Here is a 19,057-nt window from a genome sequence, read left to right on the forward strand (position 1 = left end):
TCCTGCATGGGCTGTGCTGCGCCCTTGGCTGAACTCCTGGACCTGAACTTTTCAGCAAGTAAGGTTCTCAGTGTCTCTTAGCTGCTGGCAGCAAGCAGTTGTGTTGTAAACTTAAAAAAACAAACTGGTGTGAACATAAATGGTGGTGTTTTAGACATTGCGTTATTAACTCCTTACGGATGCCACACTGCCATTCTCTTGGTGAGGGTTGTGTATTGTATTGTGTGAGTAATATATTATGTTGTGAGATTATATTTTGGATCAGTTAAAAAGGGTAAATTGTGTATGTGTGTGCTTTTTCAGTCTTAGAATATTACCACATCATCAGAACACTGGAGGGTTCTTTGTGGCGGTGTTGGTGAAGAACTCTTCAATGCCATGGAATAAACGTCCCCCAAAGGTAAACGTCTTCCAGGACAGCAGAGCGTGCTGTGTGGCCTTTCTGTGCAGTTGAGGCAGAAGCTGACCACGGAGCGTGTTTGCAGGGTGGAGGGCAGTTGGGTGTTCTTGTGTGTGTGGTGGTGATGGTGTCCTTACATTTTTGAGTTTTCCAAAAAGCAGCAGTTTCTTAAAACTTTTAATTAAAGTCGCTCAGTTGTGTCTGACTCTTTGTGACTCCATGGACTGTACCATCCATGAAATTCTCCGGGCCAAAATACTGGAGTGGGTAGCCTTTCCCTTCTCCAGGGAATTTTCCCAACCCAGGGATCGAACTCAAGTCTCCCATATTGCAGGCAGATTCTTTACCAGCTAAGCCACAGAGAAGCCCAAGAATACTGGAGTGGGTGGCCTTTCCCTTCTCCAGGGGATCTTCCCAACTTAGGGATGGAACCCAGGTCTCTCCCACATTGCAGGCAGATTCTTTACCAGCTGAGCCACCTTATAAGGGAAGTGGAAAATGTGGAGTTTGGGAATTGCATGGGCTATGGTCCTTGGAGTAGACATGGACTGCAGAGTCGGACATGACCGGGCGACTTAACATACACACACCTTCCTTCTGCATCTTCAACTTGCTTCTTTAACAAAACTTGAAGAGGCGTGAAGACCGCTCTGTGGCTCAGTCAGAATCCCTGCTGGTGGTGTCTGAGCCCTGCGTTCCCATGGGTGGTTTTCAGCTGGGACAGCTCTGCCAGCCACAGGCCGGCAGCCTTCCCCTTGGCCGTGAGGGGCAATGCCAGGCTGTCCAGGCCTGCCTCAGGTGGACGTGGGCAGGGCTGATCCATCATAACGAACCTCAGCCGCCCCCAGGGTTGTGTGAGGGAGGCCGTGAGGCAGAGAGGTGGGGAGAGGGCGGCTGCTGCTTTTTTTTTTAAATAATTTTGTTTGTTTTTGGCTGTGCTGGGCCGTCTTTGCCGTGAGGGCTTTTCTCTAGTCACGGTGTGGGGGCGTCTCTTTGCAGCAGGTTCTCTTGTCAAGGAGCACAGGCTCCAGGAAGTGTGCATGGGCTCGTGAGTTGTGGCTCGCAGGCTCAGTAATCGTGGCCTGCGGGCTCAGTTGCTCGGAGGCCTGTGGGGTCTCCCCGAACCTGGGATCAGGCCCGGGTCCCCGGCACTGGCGGGTGGATTCTTTACCCCTAGCCACCAGGGAACCCCGAGGGCAGCCTCTGAGTCTTAACTCGGGCTTGTGGTGTGAAGCGCGGTACCCCCCTTTGTCAGCGTGCGGTGGGACTTGATAGCTCGTCCATCAGCATGCCTCCCGTTGCCGTGGACCGGGGCCTGGGGTCACTGGGGCTCTAATTCCTTCAGGTCCGTGTGGGAAGATGAGGACCAATGGTGCTTATAGCCTTCGGAGAAACAGAAGCCAACCATTCTCTAGGGTACGGCTCATCCAGGTAGATGCCTGCGGGCACAGCCTCATGGCGAGGTGACGCGGCGCTTCCGAGCAGTCGTCCTGGGGCTCGTGAGGCTGGAGAGGGTCCCCTGGAGGCGGGGCTCCTGCCTCTCACAGCCCCTCGCCCCCCGTCAGGAGAGGAGGCATGGAGCTCAGAGCCGGGCGCTCAACATGTGAATGCCGACCTCGTCTGCAACTGAATCATCTTGCAGCTGTTGCCGTACATTACATGTGATTACATTACATGTGATTTTCATGCAGTCACAGTGTTACTAATGAAGTAGTTTGTATGCTTTCGTTCTGAGACTTAAAAACTGTGAATTTTGCACTCTGAGATCCATCTTACTTTGCACTGGTCGCATTTGACCTGGTCAGAGCACTCGTGAGCCCACCTAGCGTGGCGCTGCTGGGGCCCCGTGGGAAGACTGGGGGCCTCGGTCTTCGGGACGCCGCTGTCGGGTTGATGCAGAGTGTGGGCGCTGCAGGAGCTGGGCGGGAGAGGCATGCGCAGAGTGCTGTTGCTGGGGGCCTCGGTCTTCGGGACGCCGCTGTCGGGTTGATGCAGAGTGTGGGCGCTGCTGGAGCCGGGCGGGAGAGGCATGCGCAGAGTGCTGTTGCTGGGGGCCTCGGTCTTCGGGACGCCGCTGTCGGGTTGATGCAGAGTGTGGGCGCTGCTGGAGCCGGGCGGGAGAGGCATGCGCAGAGTGCTGTTGCTGGGGGCCTCGGTCTTCGGGACGCCGCTGTCGGGTTGATGCAGAGTGTGGGCGCTGCTGGAGCCGGGCGGGAGAGGCATGCGCAGAGTGCTGTTGCTGGGGGCCTCGGTCTTCGGGACGCCGCTGTCGGGTTGATGCAGAGTGTGGGCGCTGCTGGAGCCGGGCGGGAGAGGCATGCGCAGAGTGCTGTTGCTGGGGGCCTCGGTCTTCGGGACGCCGCTGTCGGGTTGATGCAGAGTGTGGGCGCTGCTGGAGCCGGGCGGGAGAGGCATGCGCAGAGTGCTGTTGCTGGGGGCCTCGGTCTTCGGGACGCCGCTGTCGGGTTGGTGCAGAGTGTGGGCGCTGCAGGAGCTGGGCGGGAGAGGCATGCGCAGAGTGCTGTTGCTGGGGGCCTCGGTCTTCGGGACGCCGCTGTCGGGTTGGTGCAGAGTGTGGGCGCTGCAGGAGCCGGGCGGGAGAGGCATGCGCAGAGTGCTGTTGCTGGGGGCCTCGGTCTTCGGGACGCCGCTGTCGGGTTGGTGCAGAGTGTGGGCGCTGCAGGAGCCGGGCGGGAGAGGCATGCGCAGAGTGCTGTTGCTGGCACCGCGAGCGCGCCGGGTCAGCTCCCAGCATTGCGCCCAACAGAAGGAGCTTCCTGGGCCAAGGGGCGCAGGAGGGGGCTCTGGAAAGCAGGCGGTTTCCAGACGTGAGGGGCGGGCTGGAAAGGACACACAGCCTTGCTAACCTTGGCAGAGGATTTGGGGGTTTGTTCTTTGTTTGCCTTTTTCTTTTACAATTAAACCACGTTTTCTGGGAGGCAGTGTTGCACAGCGTTACAGAACCTTACCAGCCTGTCCGCTTAATAGCTTTGTGAACTTGACGGATGTGTTGGACTTTCCTGAGTACATAACCTAATTTGTAAACTCACTTCATAAGGGTTGGGAAATACCACTTTTACCAGTCTGGTGACTTGTTAGAAAGGACATATGGTTTTAAAGAAGTTTACCAAGTTGAGGTGTAATGGACACAGACCATCGTGTCAGTTCAGGGGCGCACCAAGGTGATTCTGTGTATATATACCTGGTTGTGGTGTGTCTTTTTCTCAAGGTGAGAACTTTTAAGGTCTCTCATAGCAAGTTTGAAATATATAAGCAGCGTTGTTACCAGTAGTCCCTGTGCTGTGTGTCACGCGGTCTTTTATTGTCTTAAGATCTTATATAAGGTATACGTAAAAAGGTAACGGCAGTAAGACACTTTGCTCATTTTCGACAAGTGGTCCCTCCATCATGGGAGGTGCACTTCATCTTTCTTCAGTTGGTCCCCGGGCCCTGGAGCGTTTCCACTCTCCTCTCTTTGAGTCCTTGTCTTTCTTCTCGGCCCCGTGTAGCGTGTCTGGAAGTGTGTGACTCACCGCACAGAGCAGATGCCCGGAAGAATTTCTGGGTGAAGACAGGCCGGTGTTGCTGGCCCCCGCTAAGAAACAGGAAGTTAAAACTAGACTCTGTGCCCATGAATTCTGCTTATAATAGCAGATTTAAAATACTTTTTTAAAGAATCCTGTTGTCTGTCTTTTGCATGTGAATTGCTGTATTCGTTCGGGTGGGTTTTGTGGCCCTGGAATCTTCTCTGCCTGTGTCAGGACAGAGGCGGTTGCTGTCCGGGTGTTAACGAGCGTGTCCCTGTCCAGCTGCAGGGTGAGCCAGCGGAGCTGCGGGCCCCCGTCCCCCCAAGCCCTGCGGAGCCCATGGCGGGCTGCACCTCCAACACCTCGGAGCTGGAGAGCAAGCTGGCACCTGGAATCAGCGACACAGGAGCAGTGGAGAGAGCGGAGAACGTGGACGACAGTGGGAGTAAGAGGGACGGCGTGTGCGGGTGAGGACCGCTGCGTCGTGGCCCTCGCACCCCAGCGTCTGCCCAGCCCTCGGGGTTCAGCAGGGTCCGAGTGGCGGCTTCGCAGGGGCGAGCAGGTCCTGGCTGTGTGGGCCCCAGGGCTAACCCCAGGGGATGGACGCCTCGAACCGTCCTCCGCAAGGAACAGACCCGCGTCCCTGCAGGGTGGGGTGGGGCTGCGGGGAGGAGTGGGCTGGAGGGACTACTGCGACCCCTTGCTGACGGATGCCCTCATCCCATAACCCGCCTCAGCCCTCCTCCATCCAAGAAAATGAAGCTGTTTGGGTTTAAGGAAGATCCCTTTGTGTTTATTCCCGAAGACGACCCGCTGTTTCCACCTATCCAGTAAGGATTTGTTTGTCCTGTTATAATTCCTCGTTTATGTTTACCGTGGGGTTAAATGCACACGTGGTCACATGTAACCATAGTTGTTCTTTTAGCTCCTTTTTAATTGCCTATGAGAGCTGGTTGAAGCTTTAGAGGGTGTTTACCAAACCCTTCAGTTTAAGGTGAGCAGTCATCAGAGAATGCTGGACCCCTGAAGGCAGAGATGACAGAGATGGGGACTTTGGACTGGGGGCCTGAGTGGGAAGCCCTCGGTGGGGGTCCGTGGCCAGGGCGCCCCACCTTGCTGCCGGTTAGGGAGGGTTGGTCGGGTGGGGTTTCCGGGTCGATCACAGGGGAAAGGTGCTCAGGATATCTGTCGGGTTCACTTCTTCCTTGTCTATTAAATTTAGCGTCTGTGAACCAAAGTGGTCACATATGCTGTCCTGTAGATGACTGGTCCTTTGCCTTTGTTTGTGAAAATCCCTCCTAAAATGTCCGTGAAGGGGGAGTGTTCTCAGGTGTGTTGTTGGAATTCGAGGGAGACGCTGTGCCTGTGAACGCAGGTCCTGGATCCAGGAGGTGCAGGCCAAACGGGGGACATTAGGATTAGACAGTGGGCGTCCAGGGCAGAGCCCCCGGCCCTGAACCACATGAGCGTGAGACGTTAGACCGTGCAGGGGGCGGGACGCCACAAGGCCGGCGTCACGTTTGAGCTGAACTCTCGTAAACCAACTGTGTCTCTTTCACAGGAAGTTTTATGCTTTGGACCCCTCGTTCCCAAAGGCGAATCTGTTAACCCGTACCACGGAAGGAAAGAAGAGGCAGCTCTACATGGTGTCCAAGGAGCTGAGAAACGTGCTGCTGAACAACAGCGAGAGGATGAAGGTGGGGTCCCGGCCACGGAGGGCCGTCCTTTCTTGCTGCTCCCGCTTTGTTGGAGGGGCCGGGGCCCAGCCGCCCGCCTGGGGGTCTCAGAGCCTCCAGTGGGCGCGGGCCGCCCGCCCGGGGGTCTCAGAGCCGCCAGTGGGCGCGGGCGGCCTGGCCGCGTCCTTCCCGCAGTCTGTGTCCTGGGGCACAGGGGCCTGCCTGGTGCTCTGTGGGCCTTGGTTTCATGTGTCCTTAACGGTAGCCTTTAGGGCCTGCGTTTTACTTGCTTTACTGTGTTCCCAGCTCATTTCCCTCTCGTCTGTTTGTTTCACACGGCCTACCTCCGTGTGGTCTGAAGGTCCTGGGCGTCACATATTCTCAGAACAGGGCTCGGACACTGTCCTTTCTCGGGGGCCCACCGGGGTTTCCAGGGTGACGGCAGCCTTGCTCCTGATGGCCCGTGGACCGCATGCATTTCTTGTGTTCTCAGAGTTTCCTAGTTTTAGTGTCTTATTTAAGTGCTAATTATTGGGCTTCCCTGGTGGCTCAGTGGTAAAAAAAAAAAAAAATCCGCCTGCCAATGTGGGAGACATGGCTTTGATCCCTGGGTCAGAAAGATCCTCTGGAAAAGGAAATGGCAACCCACTCCAGTATTCTTGGCTGGGAAATCCATGGTCAGAGGAGACTGGCAGATTACAGTCCATGGGGTCTCAAAAAGTCGGACAGGACTTCGCAACTGAGCGCGTACACACGCATGTACTAAGTGTTAGTATAAGCCACGTAAAGCAGAACGCTGGAGGATTTCAGTCAGGCTGAGAGAGTGTCTGTTTTAGTCAGAGGACCGTGGCGGCCACTTCTTTCTTTCTTTGAGCAGCTGCTGACAGCTTTGTCTCCTCGGGGGCTGACGGAAGGGAGTATTCCCGTTGATTTTCCTGACTTCCACTTTCATGCATTTGTTTCATCTGTGTTTTCCATCACAGGTGATTAACACCGGGATTAAAGTCTGGTGTCGAAATAACAGCGGTGAAGAGTTCGACTGTGCTTTCCGGTTGGCACAGGAGGTGAGGGTGTGGAAGGGTGTTTCTGAGCCGGCCTGGTTTCTGCCTCCAGCGGGAGCTCTCGTGGTTTCTGAGCTCTCCCGGGCTGGGGGGTATGTCTGCCTGTGCGACCCCCGTGTCACTGGGGTCCCCCCACCCCCGGGTAGGGGCCGCGGTGAGGGGCTGGACCCCGGGCACCGCCTCACACTGGTCGTCAGGGTGATGGCTCTCTGTATCCCCCAGGGAATATATACGTTATATCCATTTATTAACTCAAGAATCATCACCGTATCGATAGAAGACGTCCAAGTTCTGTTAACCCAGGAAAACCCGTTCTTTAGGAAGCTCAGCAGCGAGGCCTACAGCCAGGTCAAGGACATGGGTAAGCGGCCTGACGCGGAGACGCAGCCCGTCCTCACCCGGGGCGGCTCGGCGCTCCCGCCTGCTGGGCCTTTCTCGCCTCCATGTTCTGCACGCTGAGGCTCGGTTCTCAGGGCCTGCGTCCACCTGCCGAGGGATCTGAGGGACGGAGGCGGTAGGCCCCGCACGCCGATGGGGGGTTAGTCCCTGCTCTCCCCGGCCCGCCCCTCGGCCAGCTTGTGCAGGTGTGGGGCCGGCCGATGGGGTGGGGATCTGTGGGCGAGGAAGCCAAGGCCCAGGAGGGCAGCCAGCACAGGATGTGGTTCGTTTGGCGTCTTGGCCAGCCCCCCGGGCTGCAGGGCGCGTCAGGCTCAGCCGGGCTTTCCTGTCTCCCAGCCTTCCACCCTACATCTCTCTAGTGAGGTTTTCAGCTCAGAATGAAAATAGGGCCGCCGGGGATTCTAATTGCATTTGCTTTCTGTTCTCGCTTCCTTCTTTATCGCTGAACCCGCGTTTCTGGCTCAGTTTGAGGGAGACGGTATAGATCCAGTATTAAAGTCGCGCAGGCACGCTGCGGCCCTGAGGCCCCGGCGCCTCCCCTCGTTCGACTCCTCGGGTGGAGCCACGTTCACCGTGGGGGTTGTTGTCAAGGATAAGGGAACTGCTTGGAGTCAATTTTGTTTTTTTCCTTTTAATCCTGCCTTTAGATGATTACAGTATGATTTTGACAATTTTTATATGTTCTTTCCCGCTGTTTCTGGGAGTTGGACCAATTATCTTTTTAATCTTGCATTTTGAGAATTAAGCAGTTAATCCCCATCTCCCTGCGTCCAAAAGAGCCTTGCAGAGCAGCCGAATCCCTGAGCGCTCTGACTCCACTGTCTCCACGGCCCCACTTGGTACCTGGTGTGGGGCAGCCTGGTGGGCTTCTAAAGGAAGGCCTCTGGCCTCCTCCGAGACCCCTGAGACCTAGCATCTAGGTTCTCTCCTCTGGGCCCATGAACGAGGGCAGCAGAGGCGTCTGGGCCCGGAGGGCTCAACCAGCGGTGTCTGTTTCTCTTCCAGCCAAGGGCAGCGTCGTCCTGAAGTACGAGCCGGACCCCACGTAAGTGAGATGCTCCGCCCTCGAAGCCTCCATGTTCTGTGGGGGAGGGCAGGGTTGTGTCTTAGAAGCCTTTCAGAACTGCAGTGTTCCCGGGTGTCACCGTGATGATACTCTTTATGAAACACCTATGCATGTTTGTTCGGAGGATAAAGCGAAGGGTCATTGTGAAGATGGGCCGTTGAGAGAGGCTGCGTTCTCCCACGCCTGCCGGCTGTGTCTGGTACTGTTGCCCTGCCCGTGGGGGTGGCCGTGCCAGCCGCCATGGCCCCCAGGACCACTGCTCCGTGACACCCCTCACAGGAGGGTCTGGTTCCGGGTGGTCCGCACTTGCCAGAAACGGGACAGGGCACTTGAGTGCCAGCCTGGGGCCCTCAGCGGGGTGGGGGGTGGCCAAGTCAGCATCTGCATCCCAGATGGTCCCCACTCAACAGCTGCCTCTGACAAAATGCCGCCTCCCGAGGAGGAGAGAGAACAGGCCCTGGGCTGGAGAGCGGTTTGGGCAGCTCCTCCCGAGGCGGGCCTTGGCCTGAGTCTGGGTGGTGGGAGGGAAGCTGGGGGCCCAGCCCCTGAGGCGGAGCCAGCGGGGCGGTGGCCTGGCCTCAGGGGGCTCTGCACCGCCCGGGGTGGAGGGGGCAGGTCAGTTTTAAGATATTAGTACTTAGGCGGCTCACAGAAAATTTAAAATAGGCAGTTTTAAGATGTGGGTTCAGTGTTCCACATACGCTGGTTTCTACCAGTTGAAGTACACAGGTGAAAAGAGCTTCAGGAATTAGATGTTTGTTTTTTTTTAAGGAAGAAAACTGGAGTATGAGATTGTCTTAGGTTTTTCTCTCATCGTTTTTTTAGTCAACTAAAATTGTTCTAAAAAAATAGAAAGGTCCAATAGATTTCTCTCTCTTTTAGTGGTTTTTCTTACTGGTTCAGGCCTTTCTCATCTTTTTCTGTTTGTTTTTTCTTAATTATTACTTAAACCCTTGTTTGGTTCTTGCTCCGCCTGCATCACTGATGCCTGTCGCCAGTGGGCTTGGGACACGTGTTTACTTAATGAGGCCTTAGGAGCTCAAAAACTAGACCAGAGTCTCCTGCGAAAGGAGCGAAACAGCAGTGCGTGTGGCCCCCAGTGACAGGCAGGGTGCTGGGTAAGGGGCACGCAAGTGGCACCGACCGTCAGCACCCTCCTCCTTAGGACAGGCCGGTGCGTCCGGGCTGTGTTGTCAGGGGTGGGGACCCAGACTGGGTTGTCAGGAGCCTCGAGTGTGGGGAGGGCGGGTGCCCTGGTCCCCGACCCTGAGCTCCTGCCATCCCAGCTCCGGGCCGTGTCATCCAGCCTCTGGGGGCCTCGGTGTGCTCGTGTGTCCGGATGGGCTGTGAGGGACAGGGCTGCGTGCCTTGTCAATCAGTAGGCAGGGAGGCGTAGGGATAGGCCTTCAGACTTGAGAGGGTGCACGTGTCTGCAGATGCTCACGCTGAGAGTGCTGGAAGTTTGCAGACCTGGGGGCTCGCCCCCGAGTTTGTAGAGGGAGACACTGGCCAGCCTGAGGGTCTTGGCGGTATTCGAGTCGGGAGGAGGGACGCCCGTAGGACGGCAGACCGGCTTGGGGGTAGCTGTGGCCGCGGTCGTCTGCGCTGGCCTCTGAGGCTGCCTTGAGCAGACGAGGACCGCTAACCGGGAGCCGCTCTGTGCGCAGGAAGCCGGACACGCTGCAGTGCCCCATCGTGCTGTGCGGCTGGCGCGGCAAGGCCTCCGTGCGGACTTTCGTGCCCAGGAACGAGCGGCTGCACTACCTGCGCATGATGGGGCTGGAGGTGCCGGTGGGAAAGAAGCGAGAGGGCGCTGCTGCGGCGCCCGGTGCGGCCAGCCCCGCGGAGCCGGAAGACGGGCCGGGTGTGGGCAGCCCCATGGAGCCGGAAGACAGGCCGGGTGCGGCCAGCCCCGCGGAGCCGGAAGATGGGCCGGGTGCCGGCAGCCCCGCGGAGCAGGAAGACGGGGCCGGTGCTGAACAAGAGGCCGGCCCGGACGCTTCCTCAGGCGGGGACCCAGCGGAGGCTGGCCTGCCCCGGTGAGCCGCGGGGGCCCCGCCGGTGTTGTCCCGAAGACCAGATCTAGGACGTGCCTGTGAAGACGGAGCTGACAGGAGGCCTGGTCTCGGAATGATCCCAGGACTCCCTTCACGTGGAGCTGACAGAAAGTATCTTTTTAGCTTGTTAGTAAGTGCTCACTTTGTATCTTGAGCAAAGTTGATCCGCTGTGCCTGTTGCAAGAAACAGACTTGGATCATTAGAAGTCTTACTCTGCCACGAAATGCAACTGCCCTGGCAGGAAGTTTCAGGTCCCCTTTGTTATGCCTGTATTGGTCTTAAGGCCCAGAACCTCTTTTTAAGTGTTATTTATAGAGAGAGTCTGTCACTATTTCCAGGTCATTGGAAGACTGTACTGTCAGCTTTAATAATTGTATTGAGTTGCACATGAGTGTGACGTTAGTATGCGGTGGGGTTAACATCTGAGGTGTCAGATGACTTCCTGTGCCTTTGTAATAAAGGGTAAAACAAACTATCTCACAGTAAGAGCTTATTGTGAGTTGTGATACTAGTTATGAGGGTTTCGTGTGCTTTGATTGGAATGCTCTGCAATTAAATACTTTTTAAATGGGGTTTGGGATCCTTGGAAAGTTTAAATAAAGAATTGTTAATGAAAACATGTATGTGTGTGACTCAAGTTGTACTCCACTTCGTGTGGTAGAAGGAACAGACTTATTTTGGAGCAAATGGAAGTGTTAGAATTAAAAGCTTCTTAGCTGGTGGAGGGAATGTTAATGTGAAGACGTGAAGTCAAAGTCACTCGGTCGTGACTGCAGCCCGCCAGGCTCCCCCGTCCATGATATTCTCCAGGCAAGAACACTGGAGTGGGTGGCCATTCCCTTCTGCAGGGGATCTTCCCGACCCAGGGATTGAACCTGTGTCTCTTGCGTTGCAGGCAGATTCTTTACCATCTGAGCCACAGGGGAAGTCCAGCTCTTTAATGAAGTCCAAGGCTGGGCGTGAGAGCACTTGAGAGGACTTGCCTACGTCACCTTTTATCCTCTAGAGGGCGGTGTTGACGCTGCAGCGCAGTGAGTCTGGCTTGGCCGAGAAGGGCCTCTTAGCAGCCTGGGGACTGACAGCCTGCTCCTTGGGGCACTGCGCTCGCCTGGCAAGTGCCGTCTGGCTGCATCAGTTAATCCGTTAACTGAGTCCCTGCCGGGTGCCAGGCAGAGCTCTGGGTGCTGGGGATGCCGCTTTTCAAGGCAGTCAATTTTAAAAAAAGATTACGGTACAGTGAACACTCAGGTCCCCAACGGCTTTCACAGTGCGCACAGTCGTCTTAGTACCTCTGCTTATTTCCCACCTTTTTCTGTTGTTTTGAAGTAGGTCGTTTCTAACAATTCAAAAGATAAGGACTGTTTTTCTCTTTAGAAAATAAGCTCAGTAACTTGACACCAAAGACAGTAACGGTTTCTTAAAGTGAGATACCTTACATGAAAATTCTGTGCATTGAAAACTGTTAAGACGTGGATGAGAGAAATTGAAGATGCAAATAAATGGAAAGATACTCCATGCTCGTGGGTTGGAAGAAGTAATGTTAAAAATGTCCATAATGCCTGAAGTGATCTTACAGATTTTCCTAGTTAAGTTTTACTGAGGTTAAAGCTGCTTGCACATTTCTTCCCTCTTCCTTATCAGACTTTAATTACTCTTGGTAGTTTTTCCTGAACCAGTTTTTTACCATCAGTTCAGTTCAGTTGCGTTTGACTCTTGGCGACCCCATGGACTGCAACACGCCAGGCCTCCCTGTCCATCACCAACTCCTGGAGTTTGTTCAAACTCATGTCCATTGAGTTGGTGATGCAGTCCCTTCAAATGTTAAACAAACACAAACAGGAAATTCAGGGCTCTGTGGCCTACATGGCAGAGGAGGGAGGGTAAACATGGAAGGGGGCTACAGGAGAACCCAGGGTCGGGTTGAAACTAGAGGTATTGGTGTGACAGGGTTTTAAACAACGTAGAGGTAACGCATAACACAGTGTGTGCACGACAGTTACGTTGATTTCCTAGTTCTCTCTGCTGTGAGGGTTTATACGAAACAGCACCCCAGCAGCAGTGAGCACTCCTAATACCAGACCTTGGCTTCTAACGACCAGATTCCATTGCAAGGATAAAGGGACCCGGGGGAGACTCCGCATGACAGATACATGAGGGACGTCACGATTAGAAGCAGGTCCCAGCAGCCAAAACTGGGACAATGACAGTAATACACCTTCCTGAACAAAACAGGAATCCTTGAGTTCATGATACAAGTAAATGAATAAGGAAGCAAACGGGACAAGAAAAAATGTTTAATAGCTCTAGTCCAAGCTGTGGCTATTTTAGTAGTAATGTACAGGTGTGAGAGTTGGACTATAGAGAAAGCTGAGTGCCGAAAATTTGATGCTTTTGAACTGTCCCCTTCTTCTCCCACCTTCAGTCTTTCCCAGCATCAGGGTCTTTTCCAATTAGTCAGCTCTTCGCATCAGGTGGCCAAAGTGTTGGAGCTTCAGCTTCAGTATCAGTCCTTCCAATGAATATTCAGGACTGATCTCCTTAGGATGGACTGGTTGGGTCTCCTTGCAGTCCAAGGGACTCTCAAGAGTCTTCTCCAACACCACAGTTCAAGATCTCTCCTTCCCGCAGTGCCTCTCTGGTGCCCTCTACTGGCAGAACTGTCTCAAGGGCCCAGGTGAGGACGATGATTGGATGAGTGGAGCCCTGAGGTGAGGAATCGATAACTGATATGTGACTCATTCAATACAGCAACCGAAGGGAGGGGGGCTTATTATTACCCCTACTTACAGGTAAGGAAACTGCAGCAAAGAATTAAGTAATTACCAGATACCACAGAGTGAGCGACAAAGCTGGGATTCCAGTTTTTCAAGTATTTGTTGGCTGCATCCGATCATAGTGCAGCCTGCAAGGCCTTTGCCGCAGCAGGTGGGTCCCGTGTGCCCTGCCGGCTCCAGAGTTGCCCCACAGCCTGTGGGGTCTTACTTCCCCGACCAGGGACTGAACCCGTGTCCCCTGCATTGGAAGACTGATCCTTAACCCCCGGAACACTAGGGAAGTCCCCAGGATTCCAATTTTTATTTTTATTTATTTTTTTTTTAGGATTCCAATTTTTAAAAAGGCGTGGGACCCACAGGAGGAGCATCTCAGGACACCTCCCCTTTCAAGGGCTGGCTGCACTGGCTGCTTTTCAGTGACCACGTTTTCATGATTTCAGCTGCTTTTCAAAGCTGCCAGAGAAGAGTGGACCTCCAGAGGTACAAATGTGATACCTGAGTGTGTGTTTTCTGGCTTCTTTTAAAATGAAGCCTATTTAAAACCTCTGAGCTGCTTTTGTCAGATGGAAACGTGAGCACTTTTCTCAAAGCGCAGGAAATTAGAAGACTTTGCCTAGTTTGAGGCATGGGTTGAATCCAGACATCTAATTTCACAGCACCCCCTCCCCAAACGCTAGTAAAAACGACAGTAACTATTTTAGCAAACAAAAGCAAAAGAGAGGGCAGTGCAGAAGCAACACGGTTTCAGAAGCTGGAAAGCAGGCGGACAGATAGTAAGAAGAGAACCCAGAGGGAAGCGCTAAGCCCACGATGAGAACCGAGAAGCCAGCCACATGTGGCCCTTCCCTCGGCTCCCAAATGTTCGGGGCAGACAGTCTACCTGTGGAAGACTCTTCTCTGGAACCTATCCAGCTCCAGAGGAAAGATCTAGGGTTCCTGGCCTTGGGGTTCCCCAGAGCTGGCACCCCTGGAGTTGCCCTCAGAACTGGCATGTCTCCCCAGCCGTGTAGCTGATACACCTTGGAGCCCTCGAGTAGCCCAGAGGGGGCAGCCTGGGAGTCCCAGGCCTCGGAAACCACCTCCGGCATCCAACACAGAGATCAAAGCAAGCAGGAAAAAAAAAACAACAGGAAGAAGCCCAGACTTTCCAGGGAGGAGAAAGCTTCTTTAAAAGAGTCCCTTTTATTAAAAAAGTTGGGGACCCCCCTTGTGGTCCAGTGGGTTAAGACTTTGCCTTCCAATCAGTGCAAGGCCTGTGGATTCGATCCCTGGTCGAGGAGTGAAGATCTCACAAGCCTCGCAGCCAAGAAACAGAAAACAGAAGCAGTATTGTAACAAAGTCAATAAAGACTTTAAAAAAAGGTTTGATGATGACGGTGTATGACTAAGCCTGATGAGACCCCTTAAAACCAAAAATAAAAGTTAACAAGGGTGTTTTTCACATGAATGCTCCACTGAAGGTTTCTTTCCAATTCTAATCAACATTCTGCTGAGGAGTTTCTGTTCTAAAAGAAGAATGTTGAAGGAGAAAAGACAGAGCTGGCCTAAGACAGGTTTCTCTTCCAGACACAAACCCTCCCCTGAGGACGTAGCGGACGTGGCTGAATGAGACCCACACATCCAGAAATAGTGGCTGCTTGGCTGCCACTGAGAGAGCAAGGTTTAAAAGCTTAAAAGCATCTGTTTCCTTTGAACTGTGGAATCCGTCTTTGAGAAGATGGATAAAATAAATTTCCTAAAAAGAAAATGACAATATACATAACTTCGACCCAGGGAGTCCACTTCCTGTGCTTGCATATGAGCAAAACGCTGTGTCCACATCATTGATGCCACATTGTTTATAACAGAAAACCAGAAAGACCGCGACGTCCGTGGCCAGGGCACCCGTGAAATGAATGATCCCTCACCACTGAGCAAACTCTGGGAGATGGTGAAAGACGGGCAAGGCTGGCGTGCTGCAGTCCATGGAGTCGCGAAGAGTCGGACACAGCTGAGCCACTGAACAACAACGACAACAGAGGAACACTTGATGCCATTGAAATGGTGGGAGGAAATCAAGAGTCCTCTCCTGGTGGAGGAGCACAGGGCGCCCCGAATCATCCAGCCAGTTGTGACACACGTGTCACCAGGAAGGTCATCAGATACCCCATGACCAGGGTTTGTACCAGGGCACCTCCACCGGTTTTTCCAGTGGTCATGTATGCATGTGAGAGTTGGACTATAAAGAAAGCTGAGCACAGAAGAATTGATGCTTTTGAACTGTGGTGTTGGAGAAGACTCTTGAGAGTCCCTTGGGCTGCAAGGAGATCCAGCCAGTCCATCCTAAAGGAGATCAGTCCTGGGTGTTCATTGGAGGGACTGATGCTGAAGCCGAAACTCCAATACTTTGGCCACCTGATGTGGAGAGCTGACTCATTGGAAAAGACCCTGATGCTGGGTGAGGGCAGGAGGAGAAGGGGACGACAGAGGATGAGATGGTTGGATGGCATCAATGACACAATGGACATGGGTTTGGGTGGACTCCAGGGGTTGGTGATGGACAGGGAGGCCTGGCGTGCTGCGGTTCATGGGGTCGCAAAGAGTCGGACACGACTGAGTGACTGAACTGAACTGAACCCCTGCCTGGCTCGTTCAAAATCACAGCCTTCCACAAGGAAAGCAGGTGTTCAAGACACCATCTGCATACACCCTCCCCATCAGCTTGAGCAGGGCAGGAGGGGACACTCGTGAAATCCAAGTTCCTGGAGTGCAGCCCAGAGTGCAGGCCTTGCTGAGGTCAGCGGTCTCAGCCCCACCGGGTCAGCTCTTCCCCCCACACCTCCACCCTGGCAGCCACTCACCTGGCACTGAATGCTGCCAGCAGCTGTGCAGGGTGGGGTGGGGGGGCCTGGATGCCGGGCCTTCCAGAGTCAAGTCTTGAGATGACTAGAGCCTTTTGGCACGCTTTGCAGCTGGAGACCCAGCCCAGATCCGGCATCCTGACCCACAGAAGCCATGAGACAGTAAATGTAAATAAATTCTGGGGTGATTTGTTACACAGTGGCAGATAACTGATACAGTCACTTAGAGACAACTGACTGTGTGACCTTGGGCCAGCTTCTTAACATCTCTCAGCCTCCATTTCCTCATCTGTGAAATGGACAGAGTGACGGCACCCACCTACCTGATAAGACTGAAGCTGAAACAGTGTGGGATAGCAAGTGTTTCAAAGTGGAGGCTGATTTTTTTTTTAGCTTCTTAGGCATTCACTGCTAAGTCAGTGTTTCTTTTTGCTCTTGGATGAAACCTTCAATCAAAGCAGACAGGGGCTTTCCAGGTGACTCAGTGGTGCAAAATCTGCCTGCAATGCAGGAAACGGTTTGACCTCTGTGTGAGGAAGATCCCCTTGGAGAAGCAAATGGCAACATACTCCAGTAATCTTGCCTGGAAAACCCCACAGACAGAGGAGCCTGGCGGGCTACAGTCCATGGTCGCAAAAGAGTCGGATGTGACTGAGTAACTCAGTACACATGCACAGGGCAGACAGATCACCTGGGAGACGTGCAGGCAGCTTAAACCGTGGCCTTGCTTACAGGCTGTGTCCTCGGTCTCGGGAGTGAGTAACGCTGTCAGATGTGGAGGCAAAGCAAGGGGACCACCCAGCACCTGTCGCCTGGCTCCAGGGATCCTGCTCTTACCTCTTTTTTGCAGGCTCAGGGAGGGGGTGTTTCATGTCAAGGGGAGCACCTCAGGAACTGGTTTTGGCAGGAAATAGGGATGGCGTAATGGACCCCATTTAAAAATTTTTTTACTTACTTGGCTACGCAGGGTCTTAGGTACAGCATGTGGGATCCTGTTTCCTGACCAGGGGTCAAACCTGGGTCCCCCACACTGGGGGCATGGAGGCTTAGCCATTGGACCACCAAGGAAGCCCCACTAACCCTACTCTGGTTTCAAACTGGTTTCCATTATCAGCTCCTTCCACCCTCAAAGTCAAACTTCATTTACCATCGAAGACTGTTTGAAAGTCATGAATGAAAGACTCCTAAAACCTGAAAAATATCAGCCTTGCATTAAAAGTATCTGAGCACCTGTGAAATTATGCAAATTTGTGTTCTGATTAGAATATTGTTAAGATTGTTGTTGGTGTCAGGAGAACAACTATACTTTTTAAACTAAAATTAAATATCTGTGGTTTGTTTCTCCAGGTGGATTTTTGTTGCAGTAAATAGCATTTTCCAATAACAAAGTGTCTAAATATTTCAGCCAGTTTTAAACAGTGACAAGCACAAACAGTATAAAGTGTCCAGAACCTGCACTAATGGGACACTGTCAGCTCCAACATTCAGATATGCCTTTAAAAAAAAAATTAAACTGGCTTTATGATACTATGATGACATTATTTTTTTAACAAATAAAATTTATTTTTTTATTTGCAAAAGCATACTTAATCATATACATAGAAAACTTTAAGTACTCTTCAAAAAGCCAAAGTAACAACTGCAGAGCTAAGTTAATTCAATAAAGTAACAATACTATGACCAATGTAGAAAACTTTATCCTATTTCTGTAAACAAGCAACAGTTTTTTGAAACCTCAAGCTGTAGTATAATTTGCAATTTTGTATTTATTTACAACAGCATCCAAAGAAGGGAAATGAATGGGGATAAGTTTAACAAAAGATGTTCACCTCCAGTCTGATACACCTGTTAATAACCGATCATCCTTCATTATTAGCATTGAGCCATTTGCATGACCCAGTCTTTGGAGAGGCGAAGCCAAAAAGTACATGTAAATGCAGACGCACACAGGACTCTGCTTCTGGATGATTTCAGCAAATCACGTCCTGCAAGGGAGGAAGGTCGGGGTGTCCCGAGGACCTGTCCTGCTTGGGAGAGAGGTCACAGTTTCCATCAACTCTAAGGCCGATTCGGCAAATGCGTGGTGTAGTCAGGTCCCCTGGGAAACAGAGCCCGGGGGGAGATTTTCACACAGGGAAGTTTGGATCGGCACCCAAGGCCCAGGGAAGGAAGCAGGGCTGGACTGTCTGGCCTGAGCAGAGGAGGGTGCATCCCCGACACCCTGAACCGTCTTTGTCAACATGCTAGAGAAGCACAAATGGGAACTGACTTCCCATCCACTAGAGGGAAAAAGTAACAGAATTCCATCAGTCTAAGGAAGGAGGGGAAAGGGAAAAAAGAATAGCAATAACAAGGAAACACAGAAAACACAAAACAGCCCCCAAAACTGAAATGAGACGGACACAGGCAAGTGTTCATGAAAGATGGAGGTGTGGGTGTTTTGTTTTAGTGTTGTTTGAAAGAGCCCAATACTCAGAATTTGATATTTGGGAGGTTCAGATCCACAAGATGCCTTCTTCCATCCTCACCTGGCCCCGTTCTTCTCTGTAGCAGCCACGAGCATTGGTAATTTTCTGTATATCCTTCCAGAGAGATTCCAGGTGGGTATTGGGTTGGGCAAAAGGTTCATTCAGGTTTTTCTGTACAATGTTATGGAAAAACCTGAATTTTTTTTGCCAACCCAGTGTTTTCTCCCTTCTGTACAAATAAGGCTTCCTTGGTGGCTCAATGGTAAAGAATCTGCCTGCCAAGCAGGAAATGTGGGTTCGATCCCTGGGTGAGGAAGATTCCCTGGAGGGGTAATGAATGGCTACCCACACCAGTATTCTGGCCTGGAAAATCCCATGGACAGAGGGGCCTGGCGGGCTTTAGTCCATGGGGTTGCAAGAAGCTGGACATAGCTTTCCAAAGAGGTTTATACAAGTAATAATATGACTTATATACAGAATGTTCTGCTCCTAGCATTTGTTTTTATTTAATAGCACAGCTTGGAAGTTATTTCCTACATCAGAGCTTCGTTTCTTTCTTAAAGGGCAGAGGATCCACCCCCCGTTTAGCCAAACCCATCTAGACAGCGTATTAAAAAGCAGATACCTTACTTTGCCAACAAAGCTGTGTCTAATCAAAGCTATAGTTTTTCCAGTGGTCATGTGTGGATGTGAGAGTTGGACTGTGAAGAAAGCTGAGCGCCAAAGAATTGATGCTTTGGAACTGTGGTGTTGGAGAATACTCTTTGAAAGTCGCTTGGACTGCAAGG

The 19,057-nt window shown here is 52.6% G+C and overlaps 1 protein-coding gene across 1 annotated transcript in view; it reads left to right on the forward strand.

Annotated features, from left to right (window-relative positions):
- The window catches only part of NSUN2 (NOP2/Sun RNA methyltransferase 2), a 33,237-nt gene extending 22,433 nt beyond the window's left edge, over positions 1-10,804 (forward strand). Inside the window, exons 12-19 of the mRNA XM_055554686.1 lie at positions 304-400; positions 4,210-4,394; positions 4,665-4,757; positions 5,489-5,624; positions 6,587-6,667; positions 6,887-7,025; positions 8,069-8,108; positions 9,797-10,804. Coding sequence (XP_055410661.1) covers positions 304-400; positions 4,210-4,394; positions 4,665-4,757; positions 5,489-5,624; positions 6,587-6,667; positions 6,887-7,025; positions 8,069-8,108; positions 9,797-10,172 — 1,147 coding nt within the window. The 3' untranslated portion in view covers positions 10,173-10,804. The remainder of the gene's footprint in view (positions 1-303; positions 401-4,209; positions 4,395-4,664; positions 4,758-5,488; positions 5,625-6,586; positions 6,668-6,886; positions 7,026-8,068; positions 8,109-9,796) is intronic.
- Positions 10,805-19,057: the final 8,253 nt, after the last annotated feature.

Source organism: Bubalus kerabau, chromosome 18 (genome assembly GCF_029407905.1).
Source record: "Bubalus kerabau isolate K-KA32 ecotype Philippines breed swamp buffalo chromosome 18, PCC_UOA_SB_1v2, whole genome shotgun sequence".
NCBI classification, from domain to species: Eukaryota; Metazoa; Chordata; class Mammalia; order Artiodactyla; family Bovidae; genus Bubalus; species Bubalus kerabau.